This window comes from Prionailurus bengalensis, chromosome D4 (assembly GCF_016509475.1).
Source record: "Prionailurus bengalensis isolate Pbe53 chromosome D4, Fcat_Pben_1.1_paternal_pri, whole genome shotgun sequence".
NCBI lineage: Eukaryota > Metazoa > Chordata > Mammalia > Carnivora > Felidae > Prionailurus > Prionailurus bengalensis.
In genome coordinates, this window is record NC_057359.1 from 92608736 (window position 1) to 92632472 (window position 23737).

The 23737-nt window shown below is 68.0% G+C and overlaps 2 protein-coding genes across 9 annotated transcripts; one reads left to right on the forward strand and one right to left on the reverse strand.

The window, feature by feature from the left end:
- Positions 1-1491: 1491 nt before the first annotated feature.
- AGPAT2 (1-acylglycerol-3-phosphate O-acyltransferase 2) lies at positions 1492-13625 on the forward strand. 3 transcript variants are annotated; one of them, XM_043566722.1, is made up of 7 exons: positions 1528-1793; positions 9427-9560; positions 9973-10148; positions 10426-10521; positions 11676-11822; positions 12012-12084; positions 12912-13625. In XM_043566722.1, exons 1-7 carry the CDS (start codon positions 1612-1614, stop codon positions 13085-13087), a joined length of 984 nt encoding a protein of 327 aa, XP_043422657.1. In that variant the 5' UTR covers positions 1528-1611; the 3' UTR covers positions 13088-13625. The 3 variants fall into 3 exon arrangements, 2 of the variants coding, with proteins under 2 accessions (XP_043422656.1, XP_043422657.1); XM_043566721.1 differs by lacking the exon at positions 11676-11822 and having other exon boundaries at positions 1492-1793; XR_006295088.1 differs by lacking the exons at positions 1528-1793; positions 9973-10148; positions 10426-10521; ... (1 more) ...; positions 12012-12084; positions 12912-13625 and adding an exon at positions 2335-7150 and having other exon boundaries at positions 9427-9480.
- A 460-nt stretch (positions 13626-14085) lies between these two features.
- On the reverse strand, positions 14086-21553 carry EGFL7 (EGF like domain multiple 7). Of its 6 annotated transcripts, XR_006295090.1 has the most exons (10): positions 20290-20309; positions 17822-17943; positions 17586-17702; positions 16579-16694; positions 16247-16342; positions 15943-16107; positions 15164-15228; positions 14488-14650; positions 14249-14325; positions 14086-14214 (listed from the first exon to the last, which is right to left on the reverse strand). XR_006295090.1 is itself a non-coding variant. In XM_043566723.1 (9 exons), the coding sequence occupies exons 2-9, from the start codon at positions 17899-17901 to the stop codon at positions 14303-14305; spliced, it is 825 nt and encodes a 274-aa protein (XP_043422658.1). In that variant the 5' UTR covers positions 17902-17943; positions 21463-21553; the 3' UTR covers positions 14086-14302. The 6 variants fall into 6 exon arrangements, 5 of the variants coding, with proteins under 5 accessions (XP_043422658.1, XP_043422659.1, XP_043422660.1 ...); XM_043566723.1 differs by lacking the exon at positions 20290-20309 and adding an exon at positions 21463-21553 and having other exon boundaries at positions 14086-14325; XM_043566724.1 differs by lacking the exon at positions 20290-20309 and adding an exon at positions 20433-20489 and having other exon boundaries at positions 14086-14325.
- Positions 21554-23737: the final 2184 nt, after the last annotated feature.

Consider the following 23737-nt stretch of genomic DNA (forward strand, 5'->3'; position numbering starts at 1 on the left):
ACCTGGCACTGGGTCTGGAACCACCACCCCTGGGAGCTGGAAGAAGACGACGGGGCAGCCCCCGCCCGCCCCCCCCCCCCCCCCCCAGCACGTGGCAGCCTCCGGGCAGCAGGTGTGGGACACAGCGGCCGGGACCAGTCTCCCTCCCTGTCACTTCCTGGCTGGGCGACCCCTACCTCTGGGAGGCTGTTTTCCATCTGTAAGATGGGGATGCACTTGCCTGGAGCGCCAGCTCCCTGCCCCACCCATGGATGCAGGGGACCCTTTCCCACCCGGCTGTGTCCTCTCCTTCTGTCCTGGTGCCGTCTGCCCAGGGGGAGGTGGGTCCTCCAGCCTGTGGACACAGGGAGACGCCAGCCGGGCTGTGGACACTGACACGAAGTGGTGGCCCCTCAGACTGGGAACAAGACTGGGAACCAGGATTCTCTCCCAGGTACTGACAGGTGTAAGGCGGCTGAAATGCTAGGGCCACCCGGGAATGGGCCACCGTGCCCACACAGGGAACCCCACCTCCCTTGGAGCCAGAGCTCCCCATTCATCCTAAGAGCGAAGCTTTCGTATTTTGAGGGAAAACAGGCCAGTTTGGGGGGTGGGTGCCAGGAGACTGTGTCAGTGGCAGGTTGCCTCAGCATCTGAAACACCCAAGGGACCTCTAAGATTGTTCTCCATGCCCTTGCCAGGCATGCGTGTGCGTTCCGGAAATTGCAGGAGACACAGCACCCTGGCCACCCAGGACAGAAGCACGGGAAGGAGACGTGGCCTTACAACCTCAGCCTGCTCTGTGGGACCTGTTGGCCGCCGCAGCGGTCATCTGGGCGCCCAGGCAGGGCCCCTCCCTCTACCCCGAGCCCACGCTAAGGGCACCGATGCCGCCAGGCTGGCCGATCGCTGAGCTGATGTGAACGCAGTCGCCTGATATCTGCTCCTGGCGGCGCACCAACAGTGGGTGAGCGGTGACACAGTGTTCCTGGCACGCAGAGCAGACACCCCCCCCCCAGCCCCGCCCAGAAACCCGCCCCATCCCTACGGCCTCCGCGGTGCGCCCACCAGGCCCGTAGAAAGAGAACGCCCCACGGCCGGCCGGCCGGCCGGGTCTCCCTGCAACTGCCAGAGGGGACCCGAAGGCGCAGATGGCCCAGGCGGCCGTTCGTCACTGGGGCGCGGTTGTTCGGCCACCGGGCCGCCAGGGCCGTGGCGTCCTTGGGTCGCCTTTGGAGCTCCGGTTCCGGGCTAAGGGGCCGCGGGGATGTGGGGGGACACGAGGAGGGGCGGGGCGGCCGGCACAGCGGGGGTGGGGGTGGGGCCGGGCGGCGGTGTCGGGGTCCAGGCCACCGGGCTGCGCGGCTGCGGGGCCGGGACGGGGGCCGCGCCGCCCGGAGCCGCGCGACCCGCGGGAGTGTGACGGGACGGGGCGGGGCGGGACGGGGCGGGACGGGGCGGGCGCGCCTCACCTAGCCGCTTCCTGGGCGCGCTGGCTGCCCTCTCCGCCCCGCCCCTGCGCCCTCGCAATAAGAGGCGCGGGCGCGGCGGGAGCCCGCCAGCCGCCGCCAGCCCGCAGGTCGCCTTCGCGCAGGGGGGCCGAGGCGGGCGCCGTCGGGGCGCGGCGGGGCCATGGGGCTCTGGCCGTGGCTGACGGGGGCTCTGCTGCTGCTGCTGCTGCTGGTGCAGCTGAGCCGCTCGGCCCGGTTCTACGCCAAGGTCTCCCTGTACTGCGCGCTCTGCGTGTCGGCGTCCACCCTGGCCGCGGTCATCTGCCTGCTGCGGCACGGCGGCCGGACGGTGGAGAACTTGAGGCAAGGGGGCCGGGGGCTCGGGGGCCGGGGAGGGGGCTCGGGGACAGCCCCGGGTGGGGCGGAGCGCCGGCCGCCGCCCGCTTCCGCTTCCCTAACTTTCTTCTGTCCTGTCCCTCCTTCCTGCCCCGCCCGCGCCTCTCGGGGCTCCCGGGCGGGCGCGCGGGGGGCGCGGGGGGCCCCGCGGTCACAATGTCGCCGCGCCCGGGAGCCCTCCCCCGCTCCCCCGCCCCCCCAGCCCCCCCCCCCCCCCGCGCCCGGGGGCGGCCGCCTCGGAGGTCTGGGTCTCCCGCGCCGCCGCGTCCTTCCGGCCCCGGGACGCGCGGGACGCGCCGGGGGACGCCGGGGGGCGGCGGGGGGCCGAGCGGCTCCGGGCGCGCTCCCGCTTCACCCGGGGGCTGCGGGGCCGGCCCCGGGGTGGGCTTGGCCGGAGCGCCGTGGAGTCTGGGGCGCCCCTGTCCCCTCCGCGCCTCCTCCTGCCTCCGCCCCCTGAACGCACCTGTGCTCCGACGACTCCCCTCCCTTCCCTTCTTCTAAGGTACGAGGCTCCCTGGTGGGAAGGAAGGGCGGTTTGGGCCCGGGGTCCAGCCTCAAGCCTGGGGAAGGAAGGGAGTGGCGCCTGGAACTTTTCTCTGGACAACTCTGGGAGCCGTAGGTGCGGTGCTGAGGGCTGGCGGGCCTGGGGTGGGGAGGGGAGGTCAGGTGGGGGCCTCTCCGGCCCAGAGGCCAAGGGGGGGCAAGGCTGCCTGAGCAGGGGCGTCCTCCTGCCCTGTGGGATCCCAGGCGCGGCTTTGGCTGCCATTTCTGTCTGTGGCTTTTGCAACAGCCTCTTGGCTGTGACCTGCCGTGAGGGTATTTGGTCTCTGAGGTCCCTGCCCCCTGTGTGGTTACAGGGCAGTTGGTGAGGGTTGCTGGCTTGCTCCCACCTCTGTCCTTGTCCATCCAGGCTGCCGGGGCCGGCCCACACTTTGTGGGGCCTCAGGCCCTGTCTTTCGGGGGTGGTGGCTTCCCGTGGTACCCGGAGTAGGTGAGGACTGGGACTGCAGGGCCCTCAGTGGGTCTCTGGTCCCCCGCCCACCACCACCAGGGCCCAGACAGGCGTCCACGGGAGTACAGACCCCAGGGACAGCCCGGGGGTGGCCCTTCCAGGCCGTCTTCCCTCGTGGGGAGGGAAGGGCAGGGCCTCCTTTGGGGGTGGGTCCCCAAAGCTGGGCCCCCACCACTCCAGGGCAGGGGTGCTGGAGGCTGCAAACGTCTCTGACTGCCCGGCCCCTTGCAGGGGCCTCCACTGGGCGCAGGAGGAGAGGTGTGGGTTCAGGGACCCACAGGCCGGAGGGCTTCTTGGAGGTGGTGCTGCCTGGCAAGAGCCGGGCCAGGGGACGGCACCTCTGGTTCTGAGGCGGGGGGAGCCCCGGGCCGAGCTGTCCCGGGGCAGTGGGGGGGGGGGGGCAGGCGGGAGAGCTGGGCCCAGAGCAGGTTTCCAGAAGCGACAGGAGGCGGGGAGGTGGCCCGCCCCTCCCCCCACCTTGTGTCATCAGGTGGCCTCTTTAGAAGCAGCTTTCTTGTCTTTTAAAAGGACTGACTCAGACTTCAAAGCTGCCTCCCAGAGGTCACATCAGAAGCCACCAGGCTCCTTTCTGACTTGGTGACTGGACCTGGCAGGCTGGCCACACTAGGACTGGGCCTGCCCTTGGCCCCGCCCCCCCGGCTTGGGTCTGCTCTCCTTGGTCCCAGTGGCCTGAGATTCTGGCCCACTCGGGTGTCCTCCTGGGACTGTAGAGGCTCTGATGGTGGGGGGGGGGGCTTCCTGCTGCCCTCCCCTCCCTAGGGCAGCCCCGGATCCAGGCTCTGCGGGGGGGGGGGGCACCCCAGGATACTGCCAGGTAATGGCAGGTGCTGTGTTCTCCCCAGGGAGAGACCACAGCCTCCTTCCCCTGGATCGTCAGGTCCCACAGGGGTGGGTCACAGGGATGTGAGCCCCTGGCGATAGTGGGGGCACTGGTGGGGCATGCTGTGAGCAGGAGTTCCCCGAAGGGGCGGGGTGGGGAGGTTGCCCCAGGACGGGACCCAGGAGGATGGAGATGGACCCCTGAGCACCCTGGGTGCCTGGCTGCTCGGCTCTCCAGCCCCGCCCTGACTTCTGGAAGAGGCCACCTTGCCTGAGGCCACAGCCTCTACTCCCGTCTCCCGTGGGCTGCTGTACCTCCATTGTGGGGACGGGCGTTATCCTGTGCCTCACTTAACTGCTGAGGAGTCCGGGGTGTGACCGAAACCCGCAGGTATAAGGCCTGCACAGTGCGGGGGGGTGGGGGAGGTGGCCGCCCAGGGTCCCGGAGTTAGACATGGCGGAACTGGGGTGCCGACCCGCTGGGAATGACTCCCAAGTGCGTGTTTTGTCTTTTCCCTCCGTGCCCACCCAGCTCTGTGGGGCTGGATGCCAGGCTCTGGGCACTGGAGCCCTGGGGGTGGGGGGGCAGCCCTGCTCTGCCAAGGAGGTCCCCAGGGAGCCTTTGCCTGTTAGACTGAAGTTTGCAGGGTGCGGGGAGCAGTGATGGGAACAGAAGAGCTGAGGAGACCCCGGCCCGGCTGGGGGCTGAGACTAAGAACTCCTCCCAGGCTGATTGTGCTCTGTTGGCTGGGGTGGGTGGAGTTATTAGGTCGTCTTCCCCATCCTGGGAGGAGAGGCCCTTAATACACCCATTTGACAGAAAAATAAAGCTTTTCTGTGCTGCCTGTGTGAGAAGTAGGTTCCGCCGCAGGGTCAGGAGATCCTGGTAAGAGCCGCTTAACCAAGAGGCTTTACTCTTTTGTGCATCGAGGGAGACCAGAGCCGGGCCGCCCAGGTCCACGGAAAGCTTCTGGCCCCTCCGGCCCCGTGGCTCCGCCGTTCTCGGGGTCCGGGATGCCGCTGCTGTGGCAGGGCCGCTGGGGGTTGGCCCGCGTGCTTCTGCGTCCTTCCGAACTGTCCGGACCCAGGTGGCATAGCTCTTAGCTTCGAGGAGGTGGGGGGTGGGGGCAGCGAGGCACGGTTTGTGCAGCCGATGCGTTGTTTCGGCCGGAGACCGGAGGCTTATCGATGCCGGTCAGGGTTTGAACCCAGAACAGCCCAGCCTCTTAGCCAGCCACTCCGTGGTCCTGTGGGGGTGCACGGAGGGGGGCACGGTGCAGTCGGGAAGTCACGTGGCACGTGGGCACCGGCCGGGGGTCCTGGGGTTGCGGGAAGGTCTGCCTTTGTTTTTCTTGGGGTAGGACGGCCAGGGGCAGTGTCCTTCCCTGGATGTGCTGCGCGGAGCCCTGGAGACCCTGCCTGGGGACTAAGAGCTTGCCGGCCCCCCCTCCTTCCAGCCCCCTGGTGTGCACCCCATTCCCACACGGCCCCTCCTAACACCTCTGGGCGTCCTGCTGCACAGGCTGGAAACCCCACCCCACCCGGCCCCTGCCCCCTCCTTGTGCTCCGACGCGTCGCACACGTGGAAAACATTCCTGCCCTGCCAGGTGGCCTCTCTGGAGCCTCCTGTCCCCTGAGCAGATCGATGGCTCCATGCTGCCTTCCTGGCAGGGCTGTCCCCCAGATGAACCCACCGAGACCTAACTCTCGGGGCAGCAGGGGGTGGGGGGAGGCGACGGGCGCAAACCCAGAGGGGCCTGGCTGCGGGCTGGTGCACCTCCCCCGCCCAAGTCCAGGGGCTGGGGCAAAGGTCAGCAGGCGGCCTGGGACTGGCCTTGAACTTCCTTCCAGCTGCTGGGGCACAGTGCTGGCTGGGGGGTGGGGGGGCGGGGGGAGGGCTCTCACTCTCATCCGCTTTGGAATCTTACGTGCTTGCGACACCACATTTCACTCTTCAGTTGCTCCCAGGGTCGCAGCCTCCTGGGCTCAAGGTCCACACCCTTCCCCTTTCACAGGCAGACGTGAATGCTTAGTGAGGTCAGGTGCATCGCCCAAGGTCATGGCCAGAGAGGGGAGCCAGGATCCGGATCTGCCTCACCTAGAGCTTGCGAAGGCCCCATGTGTCCTCAGGCTAAGTGCAGAAGGTCTGAGGAGCCTGGGCTCCCCTGGGGCGCTGGAAGAATCTGTGGCGTCCTAGTGCTCAGAGGTTCTAGGTGGTTCTGGGTTGGGTAGAGGGCTCCTGAGAAAGATCCAGGAAGGGCCAGGACGGCCCATCTATCTGCTCAATGAACCATCCTGCCCCCGGGGGCCACGCTCCATGAGGTGGAAAGGTGGCACCTGTCACCCACCTGGCAGCGGGCACCCACCAGGCCACCTGGGCTCCACCTGGGGAGGTGGGGTCACGGAGTTGGGGGCTAGGGATGGAGAACAGCCCTCAGAGCTGTGCGGCCGAGTCCCCGGGGCCAGCACCGGGGACACCCGGCTCCCAAGAGGGCAGCCCCCCTATGCTCTGCGGCTGCCGGAAGGGTCCAGTGGGGCTGGGCTCAGGACAATGGCGGCTGCTTTGGGCTGGCCAAGTGGGGACGGCGTCACTTCTGCCTGGGTGGTGTCTCCAGAGCCTCAGGGAAGGGAGGGAGGCCTCACAGCAGCTTCTGGAATTCGGTCTTGCAATCCCGAGTCTTCACCCCCACCTCCGCTTGCCCTTTGCCTGGCATCTTCTGTTTGTTTTCGGAAAACCGGGTTAAGAGTGGGTCCCGGCCCACCTGGCGTCCCTGCGGTGTGACCTTGGGCGGGCGGCTTCACTGCTGAGCCTGGACTCCCTCCTCCGTGGGGTGGATGTCCCGGGCGTGCCCACCTCGCGGGGCTACTGTCTGAGCCGAACGTGAGGGTTCCGTGTGAGGCGTGGGGGGTGGGGGGGGCGTGCCCACCTGCCACGGCTCTCCGGGGGTGGGGGGGGGAGCCCCGCTTTCTCTCCCTGGAGGCGCGCGGGGGGGCACCCGAAAGCGTCCTCGCTTTGCTTCCTTCACGTTGAGAAACTCTTAAAACGTTCACCTCGCTCACGCTTTTACGTAAGACCTTGGAGCGACGTGACGTCAGGAGAGGGAGAGGTGGGGGCGCGCTGCCTCCAGAGACTATGCTGTGTCCCCGGGGACGCACCGGTGCCTCCTCCAATCCCAGCGTGCACCTTGCTTTGGCAGCCTGCCCGGGTCACGGCAGCTGCCGAGTGTCGTGGTGCGTGTGTGTGTGTGTGCGCGCGCGCGCGCGCGCGCCCAGCACGCTGCCTGAGGTCCGCACACGGTATTCCCCGCAGTTCTGGAAAAACCAGTCCGCAGCCAATGCCTTCCAGTAGATACAAAGAGAAATCCTGACAGAAAAGGGAGAGAAGTCCTGGAGACAGGCAGACGCCGGGGACGGCCACATCTCAGTGGGGGTGTGTCGATGCTACCGAGCTGGACGTTTAAGAACGACTAAGGTGATAAGTTTTATGTCACGTGTATTTTACCACCATTTTTAAAGAGAGGGAGAGAGAGAGATACAAAGAAAGGGAGAAAGAAGCGGGCAAGTGGCTCCACCAGAGAGAACGGCGAGCACTTGCGCGTGTGGCCCGAGACCCTGTGCGGCGGCGGGAGGCGCCCCGAGTGAGTGGGGGTCTCCCTGGCTGCCCTGTGCCCAGCGCCCCACGAATCCACCTCTCCCTGGGGCGGGCGACACCTGCACGGCTGCCGTTTTCTGATTCGGACCACCCTGGAGGGGCGCAGGGCCGGCCTCAGGATCGGATCCCGGGAGAGGCACCTGATTTCCTGGTGGCAATTTCCCATTGCCGGGCAATGCCGACCTGCCCTCCAGGCCTGGCTGTGCCGGCCGCCCGAGGGCTGATGCCGATTCCCCTCTAGATGCAGCCAGGGTTCTGGTTCCCATGTGCTTCGCTCTGACTGCTGGTGAAACGGAGGCTTTGGCCTGTTTACTGGCCATTTCCATTGTTCCTCTTTGCGAAGCACCTGCTCGTGACGCCTCCTTGTCCCCTCGGTCCTCACAGTGACCGAGAAGTGCTCTTTGCAGATGAGAAACTGGGGCCCGTGGAAGGCCAGCAGCCGGCTAGCGCAGCCCCGGAGCGGGAAGGGATGTACGGGCAGGTGTGGCCGAGGCTGGCAGGTCCGGGGAGGGAGCTGGCCTAATCACCTCGCCCAGCAGCCCCACGTTAGCTGCTGCGCCTCCCTGGGGCTCAGTGTCCCCATCTGCAACACGGGGCAGCTGGGTGACACACAGCTTGCAGACGCACGGCCAGCCCTGAAGCCTCAGCTCACAGGGGGCCCCGGAGGAGCCGGACCCACAGACACAGGGAGTGGGAGGGAGCGGGGGGAGGGGAGGGTCCGTGTTCAGTGGGACAGAGTTGGGTCTGGAGGGTGAGGTGGTCCTGGCACGGTTGCACAACCGTGTGAATGTGCGCGATGCCGCTGGGCTGTGTGTGCTTAAGAGCAGTTGAGACAGTACGTTTTAGGTCATGTGTGTTTTACGACAATTTAAAAAACCGGAGTCTGGCTTTGAGTCCAGCGCTGAGTCTCTGCTCTCCTGACAGCCATCCCTGGGCCTTGGGCGGTTTCTTCCCCCTTCTGTATAAAGCGGGAAATCCCTCCCTTCCCATCAAGACCGTGGACGGCCTCCGCTAACTCAGGGGCTGGAGGGCGCCCGAACCTTCGGGGAGAAAGAGACACTTCTGGGTCAGGAACCCTTGGGTCCGTGGGGCACATCTTTAGTCGCCTGCCCCCCCGCCCCCCGCAGGGGATGGGAAAGACCCAGGGGCCCTGCAGGGAGTTGACATGACACTGAGCCTCACGCCTTGGGCTCCGTCACCCCACAGACCCCTGATGGGTCCCTTCCGGGGTACGAGCAAAGCGTCCCAGGCCACTCTGCCTCCCTGTGTTCTCCAAGGCCGGCCAGCACCTGCAGGCACATCCCCACAGACATACCCACTCACACCCGTCACATGCTGCTTGGAGGCGGCCCCTGAGGGTCCCCGATGCTCCAGAGCAGCTACCTGCGAGGGCGGGGGCGGGTGGTGTCCCAGGCCCGTGTGCATCCTGCCTCCTTTCCTCTCTCGCCTGTGCCCTCGGGGAGTTTTTAATGTTTATTTACCTGAGAGAGAGAGAGAGAGAGAGAGAGAGACAGAGTGTGAGCAGGGGAGGGGCAGAGAGAGGGAGACACAGAATCTGAAGCCACCTCCAGGCTCTGAGCTGTTGGCACAGAGCCCGACGCGGGGCTCGAACCCACGAACCGCGAGATCACGACCTGAGCCGAAGTCGGACGCTTAACCGACTGAGCCGCCCAGGCACCCCTATAATTATCATTTTTTATTTTTATAAGTAATCTCTACACCCAACGTGGGGCTCGAACCCACAGCCCTGAGATCAAGAGGGGCACGTTCCACCGACTGAGCCAGCCGGGCGCCCCTCCACGTTGGGTTTTTAGTCGCTGACACAGCCAGGAACCAGACCCAGGCTGGCCCTGGGGGCTCTCAGCCTCCAGCCTCCTTCCAGCTGAGTCTCCCACTTGGCTGAGCAAGCAGGGGTGTCGGGGTGAGGGCGGGGTCACACGGGCAGGTCCCTGGAAAGCAGATGTGGAAGTGGGCACCCTCCCCTTTGCAAAGGGCAAGCCGGGGCTCCGTCTGCCGTGGGGATCTCTGCTGTGTCTCTGTCTCCAGTCCAGCTGCGGGCCAGCGGGGCCCTGCTCACTGATGCTGTCTCTCTTTAGCATCATCAGTTGGTTTGTCCGGACCTTCAAGTATGTATTCGGCCTTCGCTTTGACATAAAGGGCCGCCAGAAGCTGGAGGTGGACCACCCGTGTGTCATCATTTCTAACCACCAGAGCATCCTGGACATGATGGGTAAGGCGGGGCTGCGGAGGGGCTGGTGGGAGAGCTGGCCCTTCCCAGCTGCAGGCCCAGCCCGGGACCCTGCCCCGGTCTCTGTGGGGGAGACGCTTCAGGGAGGTAGAGCCCAGGCCCGGATGAGCCGGCGGGCGAGGGGATGCTGACCCGGGCCAGCGGGACCCGTGCCTCCCTGCAGCCACACAAAGCTGCATGTGCCTGACGCTGCGCATGGGGCGCTGATGGCTGGGAGTTCCGCTTCACTACCCCCCTTTGCAGGCGGGAGGCAGGGGTGGCTAGTGGGAAGGCATGATCGGCCCAGGCCTGTTGGTGGTCGAGGCACGGGGCTGGCGCTCTCCTCCTGGGGAAAGATGGCTGCCAGGCTCTGAGCACGGCCTCCACCTGCCTGGTGTCCCATGGCCACCTGCAGGCCTTATGGAGGCCCTACCCAAGCGCTGCGTGCAGATTGCCAAGCGGGAGCTGCTCTTCATGGGGCCTGTGGGCCTGATCATGTACCTCGGGGGTGTCTTCTTCATCAACCGGCAGCGCTCCAGGACCGCCATGACCGTGATGGCCGACGTGGGCAAGCGCATGGTCAGGGAGAATGTGAGTGTGGGCGGGGTGGCCGCCGGGGACAAGTGCGTGGTCAGGGACGGAGTGAGTGTGGGCGTGATGGCCGCCGTGGGCAATTGCGTGGTCAGGGACAGTGTGAACGTGGGGTTCGGGCCTGCTCGGCACTGCACAGGCTGCCACGTTGTCGTGCAGAACGGCCCTCGGGAGCAGTGCCTACGCGTTAGCGGCGGTGGTCTCGGCGAGGAGCGGGGCTCCTTTGGAGGGGACGGACTGTGAGGTTCCGCTCCAGCTGCCCCTCTCTCCCCTGCAGCTCAAGGTGTGGGTCTACCCTGAGGGCACGAGGAATGACAACGGGGACCTGCTACCTTTCAAGAAGGGTGCCTTCTACCTGGCGATCCAGGCCCAGGTACACCAGGGCAGCGCCCTCTCCGGGGAGGGGGGCAGGGAAGCGGGTCCCGGTCGGCTTCAGGCGGAAGGCGGCTGCCTGGCCACGGCCCCTCGCACCTGCTTCCTGACCCGTGACGGAGGGCGTTTCTTCGGGCCTCTTCACCCACTCTGAGCACTAGGGCTGGTGGCTGATCGGGTCCAGTGGGCAGTGGGACTCACACTTGTCAGCGGGGCACCCGTGCCTGGAGCTCCAGCACCCCCGGGTTGGAGCTGGCCAGGCAAGGGACCCCCGCAGGGAGGCTGGGGTCGGCGTAGAAGGCAGAGGCGGCGGGCCTGTTTGCTGAGCGCCCGGGAAGGCCGAGTGCTCGTTGGGTCCCGCAGAACCGCTGGCTGGAGTGGGGTTTCGGGGGCACCAGCGGGTCCAGAGGGGCAGGGCTGGGCAGAGCCGGAGGCGGGCCTAGGGAGAGCAAGCTGCGAGCTCTGCGCTGGGCCGTTGTGCTCTGGCCCAAGGCGCAGTTTGTCCAAGAGGGGCTTGGGGGTGATGCCGGGAGAACTGGGGGCGCATCCATCAGCGGGGCAGGGTCTCCTGGTGGGGAACGGGCGCCCTGTCCCACGCCCTGTCGGGGGGTGTTCGTGTAGGGGAAAGTCATCGCCTGGGGTCAGGGGAAGGGGCTGTCCTCCTGCCCAGTTGGGGTCTGGGAGGGGGCTGGGCAGGGGTCTGCTCTCCTGATCCCCACCTGTGCCGGGTGGCCTCTGGCGCCCCCTGGTGTCTGGCCCCGAGCACGGCTCGCAGGGGCTCCCAGCTCACACACCCGATGCCCTGGGTGCATGGGGCGGAGGGGCCCGGAGCCGGCAGTGCCTCAGCAAGGCTCTCTCAAGCCCTGGACCTGCGGCCCCTCCAGCTGGGAGGTGGAAGACACCCCTGCCACATGCCTGGGGCCGATGTCACTTCCCTGGGCTGGTGGCATGAGAGAGAGGGGTGGTGGGAGAGGGGACACTGAGGTGTGGCAGAGCTGGGGGGAGACGGCCTCAGCCAGGAGGCTGGGCATCTTCCCCTGTCCTCTCCCCTGGTTAGAGCTGCGCCGGGATGGGGGAGGGGTGGGCCCAAAGACCTCAGTAACCTCCTGCTAAACTGGACAGGACCCTGACCACCCCCCTCCCCTGGGCCATCAGGACCGTAGGGGCACCGATATGTATCATAAGGACATGTGCCAGCCCAGGAGGCTTCCTGGTGGAAAGGAACGCTGGAGTGAAGATGTGTGGGATGCATTTACGGAACTCTGGGCCACCCGGGGCGTGAAAGGTGTCCCCGGCCCAGGGGTCAGTGTGCAAAAGGGCCCTGAGGCAGGTCAGCACGTCTGTCCTGCGGCCATGGCACTCCCAGCACCTCCTCAGGCCGAAGGCAAGCGGGTGGCCAGGCAGGGCTCCCCAGTGGCTCATTCTTGGGGCCCCGGGTGGGCGGGGGTGGGCTCCTGTGTGTCCTCAGACACCGTGGCTTCCTGTCCACAGGTGCCTGTCATCCCCGTGGTTTACTCCAGCTTCTCTTCCTTCTATAACTACAAGACGAAGTTCTTCACCTCAGGTAGCGCCCCCCCCCCCCCCCACCGGCCCCCACACTCGGGCATAGCACCCTCGGCCGCAGGATGCCCAGAACCCCAGTGGGATAGTTCCCGTCTCTGGGAGGCTCCTCTAGGCCAGACCCTGCCCCTCCGTGATCACGTGGTGAGTGGAGAAGGCAGGCGGGACTCTGGAATCCCAGCCACGAGCTGAGGCGGGCAGCAGGGGGCCCATTTCCCAGATGAGGACGCGGAGGCTGGCAGAGGGTGGGGTAGGTGCCCGAGTTCACACACACAGGCCCAGGCTGGGCAGCGGCCTCCCAGGTACCCCTGCGCCCACCAGCCAGGGAACTCGGGGCCGCTACCCTTCCTTCCAGACCCTAAGTGTGGGCACCCGGTGCCTGGGTGGGAGGGTGGGGCCAAAGGTTGAAGGGCAGTGGGGGGAGGAGCCTTGCTGTGTCCCGCCCCCAGATGTGAGACTCCCCACCACCTAAACCATCACGGGGGATGAGAGCGTGACGGCGGGTGTGGGTGCCCGGGAGGGCGCAGAAGTGTTCAGCTTGGCAGGGCTGGTAGGGGCGCCTAGAGCCGTCAGAACCTGCAGAGCGCGTACTTTGGAGCTTTGGTTGTGTCACTTATTCTCCGTTAAAAACCAACCATCTGAGACCAGGGTGTCCAGGAAAGAACCCAGCCTGGCGGGGCCTTGGGAGGCTCCAGGGAAGGCCGGTGGGCGGCCGAGGAGCAGGAGGAAGTGGGTGCGGGAGGCGCGGGAGCCAAGAGAGGCCGCAACACGGGCGCCCGGAAAGCAGGCACTGGCGGGGGCCCCCAGGCCACTGATGCCCCCCCCCAACAGGAACGATCAGGGTGGAGGTGCTGGATGCCATCCCCACCAGTGGCCTCACCGTCGCTGATGTCCCCAAGCTTATGGATAGCTGCCACCAGGCCATGAGGACCACCTTCCTCCGCATCTCCAAGACACCCCAGGAGAACGGGGCCACCGCAAGGCCTGGTTCCCAGCCCGCCCAGTAGCCGAAGCGGGGCAGGACCTGGGGGCAGGACGGGGCCGACCGGGGGCAGGGCCTGACTGGAGAATGGACCGAGGGACCTCCTCCCCTGCCCCAGCTGCTAAACGTCACTGTGTCCTGCTCCTATGTGGTTCTCCCAGCTTTGGTTTGGCCCCGGATGCAGGCCACTGCTTCCTGTCACGGGCCTCGGATCCAGGCCTCCCACGTCCCCCAGGAGAGTCAGCTGGACCCTCCTCACGGAGCCTACCCTTGGGCCTCCCGGATCTGGGAGCAGGCCTGGGCCCAGACGGGCTGGCGGCCTCGGGGTGGATGGCCGGCGCTGAGACACTCTACCCTCCTGCCTGGGCCCGCGGGGTGCAGAAGCGGGGTGCAGGGCGGGCCCTTCGGGAGAAACGGGACTCTAGGTGGGGGCCAGACACCCGGTCCTGTGCAACCGGGGCCTCGGAGAGCCAGAAAGCAGAGGTCCTTGCTCCACTGGCCTCGGGGAGCAGGGCGGGTGCCCGGGCACCGCATTCCGTTGTTTTTTATAAAGGAACTCTCGGCAGTGCCTGGTGACTCGTGATCACTCGGGGCGGGCGGGACGCCACAGCCCTCGGCTCCCGTGCGCATAGCGTGGGCGCCTCTGCCTCTCCGCTCCAGGGGCCAGGCCCACGATCATCCTGCATTGCTGTCTTCCGTGGGTGGGGGTGTCCCCCTAACTGGGCTGTGGGCATCCCGGGGATCTGGGGAAGGAGGCTGAAGATCTGCTCTTTGCCCCCTGGGGGTAAAGCCAACTTGCCACCTAGAGACTAGTTTCGCCTTCCCGGAAATCACCTGCTCCAGCCCCTGCCGCAGAGGGAGGACCGGGACCCTCTATAGGAGGCTGTAGAGAGGGGCTGTGTGGCTGCAGCCCCCTGCCCTGCCCCACGGGGCTGCCACCTTTCCCTCCCCCCAGGCAGCAGGTGTCCCCTCCCCCCAGGCAGCTTCAGAACGCCCTCCACGATCCACCAAGGACACAGCGGCTCCTGAACCTTCACTTTATTCTGACACAGATCACAAGAGGCTCCCCGATGTGCTGCCCAGCGACAAAGGCCCTCGTACCTTCCCTCCGCCATGGGCCCGCTGGTGGGGGTGCAGAGGTGCCGGCCAGGCGGAGGCTGGATTCATACCTACGAGGAACGAATCCCGCCCCACCCAGCACCGTGGTGACCGGCTCTCAGGAGCCAGAGCCGGGAACGCATCACAGCTCCTTCTTGCAGGAACCTGTGGGCGGGTGAAGGGCTGAGGTCAGAGGTCAGTGCCCCCCCCACCCCCCGCCCCGGGCAGGGCTGCCCCACCCCGCCCTCTGGCCCCAGCCCCCAGAGCCCTCAGGCTCCCAGGGAGCTCCGTGAGTGGGGAGGTGGGCACCGGAACCCCAGCACTCACAGGACCCCAGCTGCTCCTCCAGGAAGGAGATCTGCTCACTCAGAGAGTCGATGCGGTCCAGCTGCTGGAAGGAGTGAGCCAGGAGGCTGCCGGGGTCGGGGAGCCCGTGCTCCAGGGCCCTCGAGGCCAGGCTATGCAGCGGGGCCAGCACCAGCTGCAGCTTCTGTGGGGCAGGCAGAAGGTTCCCTCTCTGCTCTGCAGCTGTTAGGGAGCACTGGCCAGTAAGGCCTGCCGACGCCCACCCCCAGCTCTGCAGGGCCCTGGGTATTCACCCGAGGGAGCTTCTGGGCCAGGAGGGCCAGACAGCGGGCCACAGGGGGACACCACATGGGCCAGTCCAGTGACGGTCCCCAAGGCCCAGGATCCCGGGTCAGGGGATCTAGGAGGGGTGGACCAGAGCTTTCCAGGGGTCATCGAGCCAACGGGCCCATGGAAAGACGGCAGGGAGGAGGGTAGGGGTGGACCTGTGCCCGCCTGAGGGGGCGTGGCCAAGCTTGATCCCTCCTCCCCTGGGGCTCCCAGGCATCAGTCCGCTGCCCCTGCCAGGCCCCGGCCGGCAGTACCCAGGAGGCCTCCTTCCCGGGACCACCTCCACTGAACCCCGCAACCACTCTGAGGGTCTGAGCTACGTGACGGGAGACAACGGGGGGGAGGGGGGTCCCGGCCCAGGCCTCACCTGTTCCAGCACGTCCACCCTTGACCGAAGCCTCCGCACCTCCTCCTCGACTGTGCCGTCTGTTCCTGGGGAGATCCCGGTGCTGAGTCGGGCAGGCCCAGCCCCACACCCCAGGCTGGCTCCTCACCTCCCCCGGGAGACCTCCCGGCCTCTGCCGAGCATGGGGCACGGGTCTGGAGACGGGGGCTCAAGCCCCAGCGGTCACAGACCCAGCTGCCGTCGCGAGCCCACCCCTACGGCAGGTGCCCAGGCGGGCCCGCAGACCACCTCCGCACACCTCGGTGCCCCCCGTCCCGGCCCCCACGCTGTGCCAGGGGCCCCGCGGTGCTGAGTGGTCCGAGCCGAGGTCCACACTGCGCTCCTGGTGCCAGGCTGCCGACAGCGCATTATTACTCACGGTACGAGTTTGAAGTGTCACAGCGCGTACCAAAAGTAATAATGTCCCGTCGGCAGCGGAGGTGTGGCTTCTCCCGGCTGCCCGGGCAGGGGCCGCGGAGAAGACGCAGGGTGGGGGCCTTCTTCCACTCTCTCGGCTGAGATGAGGCCCCCTCTCGGCAACCCGTCCCGTGATGCGCCGGGGGGACGGCCACCCGCCTTTCCCCTGGGGAAGACCCCCACTTCTGCCCGGGTCAGGGAGATGGCCTGCCGCCCGGGGCTGGCTGCCCCCACGGTGGCGGGCACAGATCGGCAGGGTGACGCCCAGCCCCCTCTCGGGCCCTCCCTGTCCCACCTCCCAGCACAGCAGCAAGGACGTGGGCGGGGGCGAGGGGGAAGCTTACCTGTCGTGGGGTTCGGGGCTAGCCGGGGGGTCCCTCTCTCGGGCAGGCAGAGGGCACCATCTGCGGACGGGCTGTGCCCCTCCTGACACCGGCACGAGTAACTGCCCGCGGTGTTGATGCAGTGCTGGGGGCAGGGGCCCCGTCCGGTACTGCATTCGTCCACGTCTGCGGGAAGAGGGGTGTGGGCAGGGAGGGGCACCCACACTGAGCCCCCTTAACACCCGCCAGTCGGCAGGCCACCCGGGACACCCAGGGTGGCGTCCACAGGACCCCTCCCCTCCGGAGGGACGGGAGCCAGCCTCACCTGTCTGGCAGGTGTCACCCTGCCATCCTGGAGGGCAGTGACAGTGACCGGGCCGGACACAGCTCCCTCCGTTCTGGCACGGGGGCTGGCATACTGCTGTTGAGGGAGAGGCCTGTCACGGACCGAGGGGGGGCCCCAGGGCCCTGCAGGGGTGGCAGCCGGGGAAGGGGCGCCGTGCAGCAAGGAGGCGCTCCACTCAGGCGAGAGCAGCAGGTGCTCTGCCCGGGGTCTGGAAAGGGGGATGGGGTGTGGCATGCCCAGGCCGCAGGAGCAGTTGGCTAACTGGCCGACTGGGTGCTGTGGGGCCCCTGGGGCGGCCCTGCACCTCTCACCTGCTCCACAGGCCCTCGGGAGTCCACTGGTCCTCTTCCAGCCGGGGCAGCAAGCGTAGCGAGGCCTGGTGGAGGCCGGCCCGGGGCTGCGGCGGTAGGCAGTCCTATAGATGGTCCTGCGGGGTGTGCGGGGGCAGTGGGGCGTCAGCAGACCCGGGCTGGTCCTCCCAGCTCTTCACCGGCCTTCCCTCCCCGGGGCGCCGGGCCCCTGGATGCTGAGGGTGCCCTCCTGGGCCGGCACCGCTCCAGCCCCCAGTGCAGGAACCACCTGCGGCCTGGGATCCTGGACGCCCAGCCCCGCTCTGAGCAGGCCCAGGAAGGGGTGACTCCCGAGTGGGGCTTTGCCAGCCCCCCCTTGGCCGGCCTGCCCAGTGGCAGGTGCACGGGACAGGGCCCCACCCCTCACTGGGCGTGCATCTCAGGGTCGCAGCCTAGGCTCCACCCACACTGCCCCCACCTTCTTGGCCAGCTGGGGGTGCGGGGATATCCCACAGGGAGGTCTTTGAAAACCCCCGCAGAAAGCAAAATCTTTTTTAAGGCAAGTTGCCAGCCGAGGACGGGAGACGCGCCCCCTCGTGCTGGCCACTGGGATGTCCTGGGTGTGTGGGGGCAGGGTCTCTGTCTGGTGACCACTGGGGCTGTCACAGGGAGAGGGGGACCCACTGGGGCTCCGAGGCAGGTGTCGGGGAGGCAGGCATCTCAAGCGGTAAGAACTTGTAGCCAGCCATGCCGGGAGCGGGCGAGCCCCCCTGAAAGCAGAGGGGAGCGGGCAAGATGGGTGACCCCCTCCGAAGATGGGGGGGCGGGCAGGGAGGAGATGATGTCTGAGCCTAACCACAGCCACGGCCCGGGACCAGGACTGGCCTAAGTTGACAGGAACGCCGGCCTCTGCCGTCCACTCAGTGAGTCCTTTGACCCCTCCGGGTTGCTTGGGACGACCCGCCCTCCTGGGCCTCAGGGTTTACGTGTGGCAGATGGGGGCCCTGCCGGGAGCGGGGGGCACTCACCGGTAGGTGCTGCAGGCTCGGTGCCCGTCACAGGTGGTGAGGTAGGGCTGGTACGCCCGCTGCACAAAAGACTCAGACTCGGGGCCCCTGGGAGCCCCGACGGCACACACCTTGCGGCTACAGAGGAGGGGGGAGCAGCGTGTCAGCCCGGGGCTCCCGGAGCCCAGACTCTGGGGAGGGGCCGAGGGCTCCTGTGGCCCCCCCACCCCCCCGCAGTGGCCAGAGGGCCGACTCACCCAGGCCGGAAGACGTGCTCAGTGCCACCCACTGCCAGCACCAGGAGCCACCCCAGAAGCAGCTCCCTGGAGTCACACATGGCCCGTGCGTCCCAGCGGGTTGGCCTTCTCCTGACGGTGGCCTGGAGCACAAGGCACAACCCCCTAAGTCCCTCTGCGGACCCCTCCTTGAGCCCGTACCTCTGCGGGCGACGGCGCCCTGGGTCTGTGACACCCGTCCCGCGCAGCCGCTTCCCCAGCAGGAGAGCCCCAAGGCCAGTGCCAGCCCCGTCCTCCCCCAACCTGTCTCAGCAGGTGAGGCCGGCCCTTTGCCAGTCACAGGGGCCCAGGACCAGAAGCCGGCACCCTCACGGTGGGGGCGGAGGCATGTTGGTCTGGGTGAACCGTGAAGGTGTCTGTGGCTCCAGCAAAGTTCACCTGGGAAGGTGGGGGCCCAGGGGGAGCCTCTGCACCCGTTCTAACGCCCTGGCTAGCGCCCTCCTTGTCCTGGCAGGACAGTACCAATCTCAGTCGGCACACGGGGCGTTAGTGAGCAGAGCTGGAACCCAGCCCAGCTGGCTTGGCCCTCGGGCCCTCAGTGTCCTCATCTGCCAAATGGGGAGCCAGCCGCGGCGGGGGGGTGGGGTGGGTGGGTGGGCAATGAGGGTGCAGGCGTTCAGCATGCGGGAGCCATACGGTCCTGAGAACGGGGCAGAGCCTGCGTATAGGAGGGGGTCACTCCTACACTGGGGTCTGACCGGTTTGGCCCAGGGATCCCAGGACAGCGGGGCGGGGGGCACTGGAGGAGCCCTTCCCACATGCCAGTGGAGCCAGAGGCCATCCCTCTGTGCTGTGGATGGAAGTCAAGGAGGCTGGGAGAGGAGTCCTGGGAATGTGAGAAACCCCGGCCCAGAATTACTGGTCTGCAACATGCTGAGGGCGCTGTGCGGTCTGGGGGCTACCAGCTATGTGCGCAGCCAAGCATCTGGGTAGACGGGGAGCTCCCCGCCCCCATGCTCCAGGCACCCCACCCGAGGCCCCCAAGCTGAACTTCTGTGGGGGCAGGAGGTAGAATCGGGGTAGGTCGCCCCCTTCTCTGGGACACCACGAGGGTCTCAGAGGCCCCTTCTCCAGCTCCGACAGCTGGTCCCATAAAGAGTGAGGCCCGCAGAGCCCCAGCCCGAGGGGAGAGTGCTACCACAGCTGGCCTGCACCGTAGGCTGGGAGTGGGGTCGGCGCTCCGCCCCCCCCCCCCCCCCGCCCCCCGCGTCACATGGACCCACGTGGGGCGGAGAGGCAGCCGGGGGAGAGTCCTTCCTTCCCACACCCCTGCTCTCGGTCGGTGGCCAAGCGGGGAGGGCAGGGGGAAGCCGAGGTGCTGGGACTTAGTTTGGGGGGCTGTGCGGTGCTTCTCAGCAGTCTGTGGGCAGGGGCACGTCCTGTCAGAGCCAGGGAGGGGGCGCTCGGGAGTGGACCCTGGGGGGGAGCACAGCACACCGTTAGGGGGGGCACTCCTGGGGGTCTAGGCAAGCAGGAGAGGATGGGAGCAGGTGGCACTGGGGAGCAGGCCAGGCCCTGGGAAGGCAGAGGTGGGTCAGAGAGCTGGGCAGGAGCCCACCAGGGGCCCACAGACCCTGTGCCCCCCCCCCCCCGTGCTAGGTGCCTGGTGGGGGGGCAGGGCTCAGTTCTTGCAGATGTAACTGCCCCCCACACACAGCCGCCCCAGCACCTCCCCTGCTCATGCTTTAAAAGAGGAGAGTCAGTGTTTGAAGTCATGTTTCCTCCCGGGCTGGGGGAGGCCGAGGGTGCTGCCTGGCCTGTGCTAGGCTGGCAGAATGTCATTTCCCTTCGCGGTGACAGCCCAGCTGGGGCGGAGGAGCCAGGGCGGGGGTGGCCGCAGCGCCTCAGGTTGCGAAGCGATAACGTCCCACCCTCCCGGAGGGTCAGCGTGAGCCCAGCCCACTTCCCTCCCACCTGCCTGCGCGGCATCCCCGCAGCGCCCACCCGGGGGAGGGCTGGGTCCGCAGAGGGAGGGGCCCGACTCGCCGCAAAGCGACGGCCCTGGGTCCCCCTTCCACCGAGAGGGGTGCCCTGGACATTAGGACCCTGGGAGGGCGGAAAGGCGGGGTTACGGGGCACCGGGGAAGCGTCTTCTCCGCCGCCTGCCCCTTGCCTCCCCTCCCCCTGCACGTCGGCCCCGCGGGGGGTGGGGGTGAGGAGGAAGAGACACGGGGTCTGGGGCCCGCGAGGCCCTGAGTCAGGCCCTGGGTCGGAGGGGGGGGCGACGCTCAGGTCCCAGACGCGGGTGAGGGGCTGCGACGCCCCCCGCCCCCCTCGGGCCCCCGCGCGGCCCGGCTCGTCGCCTGTTACCGGCAGGGGGCGCCCTTTCCCGAGGCCGCCGGGCCCATTCTCCGGACCCGGCGCAGGATCCGGGCAGGGCCGGGGGTCGCGTCCCCGCGCGGCAGCCCCGGCGCCCCCGGCCCGCTCACCTCTCGACTCCCCGCGGTCGCTCCGCGTCGCCCCCCAGCTCCGCGCGCGCCAGGGCCCCCGACCTCCCCCGCCCCAGCGCGCAGACCCCGCCCTCGGCGCTCCCCGCGCCCCCCGGCCCGGCGCCCGCTCCCTCCGCACTCACCGCCCGAGCCGGGCGCGCACGCGCCGCCGCCGCCGCCGCCGCCGCCGCCGCCGCCGCCGCGCCGAGGGGCCCCGGCCCCGCCCTCCGCCCCGCCCCGCCCCCGCCCCCGGCACGCCCCGGGTGGGCCCCGAGGCCCCGCGCCCGCCCCCATTGCGCAGATGGGGACACTGAGGCCCGCGGCCAGGGCGCGCCCCACCCCCCACCCCGGGCACGGCGGTGAGTCAGCCCGAACCCGGGGCTTCGGACGCGCACCCGCCGCGGCGCGCCGCCCCTCCCGAGCCCGCTCCGAGGCCCCGCAGCGGAGCGCGGCGCGGCCGCAGGGGACGCAGGACCGCGACGCCAGCCAGCCCGGAGGCCGCGTGGGGAGCCCTCGACCCCGCAGGCTGAGCCCCAGATGCTGGGGATGGCCGTCACAACGGGGTGGCCAGCTCGCTAGGCACCGGGGGCTGATTGAAGCTGGCCACTACCTTGCAGCCCCACGCGGGGTGGACATAACGACCCCGGTGGCCCGGAGACCCCGTACTTAGACCAGAGCCCGGCTGGATCCTGAGTGTGACACTAAGCGACCCTCCCAACCAGAGTGCCAGGTTAGGGGCCCTGCGGGACCCCCACTGGGCACCCCCCTCCGTTCAGGACAGTCAGGACCACCCCTGAGTGTTCCTCAGGCCCCCGGGGAGCCCCGGCACCCGAATCCCACCGTCACCAGCAGGGACTCCCGGGCTCCGTTTCTGCATTTGTAATGACGACTAAGGCAGCCCCAGGGGCAGCAGTGCCCAGTGCAAGACGTGGCTCACGCAGCCGGAACCGGGTGTAGATATGCCCCACCTGGGAGAGCTGGTATTAGTGGGTCATTTCTGTGCCACGATTGTCACGGCTATCATCATGGGCGAGGCGCGGTGGGGGCCGGGGGCGGGGGGCGCTTGAAGCAGAGCCCGGGCCCTGGTCACCTAAGTGCACCACGTGTGTGTGGAACACATTCCCAAGCACAGCCAGACCCCTGCTGCTGCCCAGAAGCTTGCTGTGGACTCACCTGGAGGAGGGGGCTCCGTCATCCCCTGGGCTCGCGTGGCAGCCGCTCTTCCGGGTGGCGGGGGCTGCCCGTGCCTCCCTCGTGCTGAGGTCTGCAGGTCAGAGACATAGCGTGGGTTGGCACACAACCTTGGTCACCCCGACGTCCGGGGGCTGGGAAGGGGGCCAGGCTCCTTGCCCCTGTGGGGCCTCAGCCTGCATTTGCCCCAACAGACTCTACCCCCGTGATGGCTGAAGCCAGATGCGTCTTTCCAGTTCTGCCTGTGCTCCCACCGTCAGCCTAGAGACAGACCGGCCTTGGGTCCCCGCGGGCAGGCTGCTAGGGGAGGGTCCTGCAAACTCCTGGGCGCGGCGAGGGCTCCTTGCAGAGCCAGTGGCTGTGGGGTGTCTGACCATGGCCCACTCTGGGTCAGACCCAAGCGGTAAAGAGTTAAGAGCCAGGCCTGGGGAGGTCTTCCCTGCCCTGTCCCCTGCCCCCATCCTGTCCCTGACCCTTTGGCCCCTGCAGCCTGGCTGGGTCCTCTGGTCCTCACTCTGCCGGTAACCCGGGCTGAGGCCTCGTCCTCTGCTTCTTCATCTGAGAAATGGGGGTTCGTCAGACACACTGCTGATGGGCCCGTGGGACAACAGAGCGGCCAAAGCCAGAGGGGCCTCCACGTGGGCTGAGGTCTTTGGGTGGGGACTCGGGCCCTCTGGGTGGAGGGGGTAGAGGAAAAACAGGCCCCCCGCAGCCTCTCTCTGCCTGAGGCCCCCCCAGCCCTGCTCCTGAAGCCAGCCCGGCAGGAAGCGGGGGGCTCCTTCTGGTCCCATGTTCACTTTTGCTTTGGGGCTCCTCCCTGTGAGCCCAGTGCCCCCTCTGCCTCCCCTCCCAGACCTGCCTCGGGAGTGCCTGCCCACCCCTGAGGATGCCCCCGGGCCCCCAGGCTCCCTGAGAGGAGGGCTGAGCCAGCCTCGGGGGCGGGGGGCTTTTCCAGGACAGCAGAGTCAGCCAGAAGGAGGGTGTGTGGAGGGTGGGGGGCACCGGCCACATTTGGCTTCTCCTTTCAGGGGTCACAGCAGAGGCTGGGCCACCCAGGGCCAAGGGTTCAGGCCGGGGCCCCAGAGTCCATCTAGACTGGGCCACCCAGTAGCGGGCGCCCTCGGCCCAGGGGCCCGAGTGCCCTCCATGCGTTGGGAACGGCACCGATTGGGAAGAAAGGAGGTGGCGGCTGGAGCTCAGAGGTGACATGGGTGCACGCCAGCCGACAGCTGCTGTGGTCAGCGGGGCCCGCTCCCTGCCCCCCCCCGACGTCACCCCTGCCGTACCTGATATTGCCCAGGCCCGGGCTTGGCCGTGGCCACCATCGCTGCCTCCGGGGGCCAGAGGTGGACCCCAGCCCTGTCCTGCCGCCCCGAGGCACCTCCGGAGGCCGCCCGCCTGGCCTGCCCCCTGGAGCTTCCCTCTCGGCTCTGCGGGCAGCCGTCAAGGCAGGGAGGCTCCTCCCGGGCAAGGAAGGGCGGCTTTTTATGCACCGTCCCGTGTAAATCAGGATTGGGATGGGCCCTTCCCGGCCGGACTTCCTGTGTGTGTTCCCCGCTGATAACAGGGAGCTGTCAGCGAATAAACAGGAGGCCCAGGGGCGGGCGGGGGCCGTCAAGGGGGGTGGCCTGGCCGAACTGTGGGCAGGGGTGGGGGAGTCGTCCCCTGGGACCTCTAACTCTGAAGCAGCCGGAGACCAGCCTCAGGCCCGGCTGGCGACCCTGGGACCCACTGGTCCCTGTGTGTGGCAGAGGACGTGGCTGGGAAGGCCCTGGGCCCAGCCACCTGGTGGGACCGCAGGCCACATTCCTGCAGCTCTGCAGAAGGGACTGTTTGTTCTGTGCCCCTGGACTCTCCCCCAGGGCGTGTACCCGCACTCCCAGATGTGCGTGTCACAGGGTGGGAGGCAGGGCCCACAGCCCTGGGCGGGGGCACCCAGCCAGAAGAGACCTGGGGACAGGCAAGGTAGGCCGGTAGTCAGAGAGCAGCCCATTCGATGTGTCCCGGGGACCCAGTGTGGCTCGGTAGGGGTGACAGGGAGGGACAGTCATCAGCTTGAAGCCTTCTCCAGGAAAGCCACCCCAAGGGGCAGTGAGCCCCGAGTCCTGGAGCTGTGCCAGCACGGGGCCTCTCTTGGGGGCAGGGAAAGCGTGTCCCCTGGCCCTCCTGCCTCCTTCGGCCTCCAGAAGGCTGAGGGGTGGGAGGGGTGAGGGTGGAAATGGAGGAACGCAGGAGCCTTTGGGTGGCCAAAGGGGGT

Coding starts and splice junctions, on each gene's coding strand:
- EGFL7 (XM_043566723.1), bottom strand. CDS start 17,901: ATGTGTGACTCCAGGGAGCTGCTTCTGGGGTGGCTCCTGGTGCTGGCA. Junction 17,703..17,821: donor GAGCACGTCTTCCGGCCTGG/GTGAGTCGGCCC, acceptor CCTCCTCTGTAG/CCGCAAGGTGTGTGCCGTCG. Junction 16,108..16,246: donor GGGTGACACCTGCCAGACAG/GTGAGGCTGGCT, acceptor CTCTTCCCGCAG/ACGTGGACGAATGCAGTACC.
- AGPAT2 (XM_043566722.1), top strand. CDS start 1,612: ATGGGGCTCTGGCCGTGGCTGACGGGGGCTCTGCTGCTGCTGCTGCTG. Junction 10,522..11,675: donor ACCTGGCGATCCAGGCCCAG/GTACACCAGGGC, acceptor CTGGGCCATCAG/GACCGTAGGGGCACCGATAT. Junction 11,823..12,011: donor AAGGTGTCCCCGGCCCAGGG/GTCAGTGTGCAA, acceptor TCCTGTCCACAG/GTGCCTGTCATCCCCGTGGT.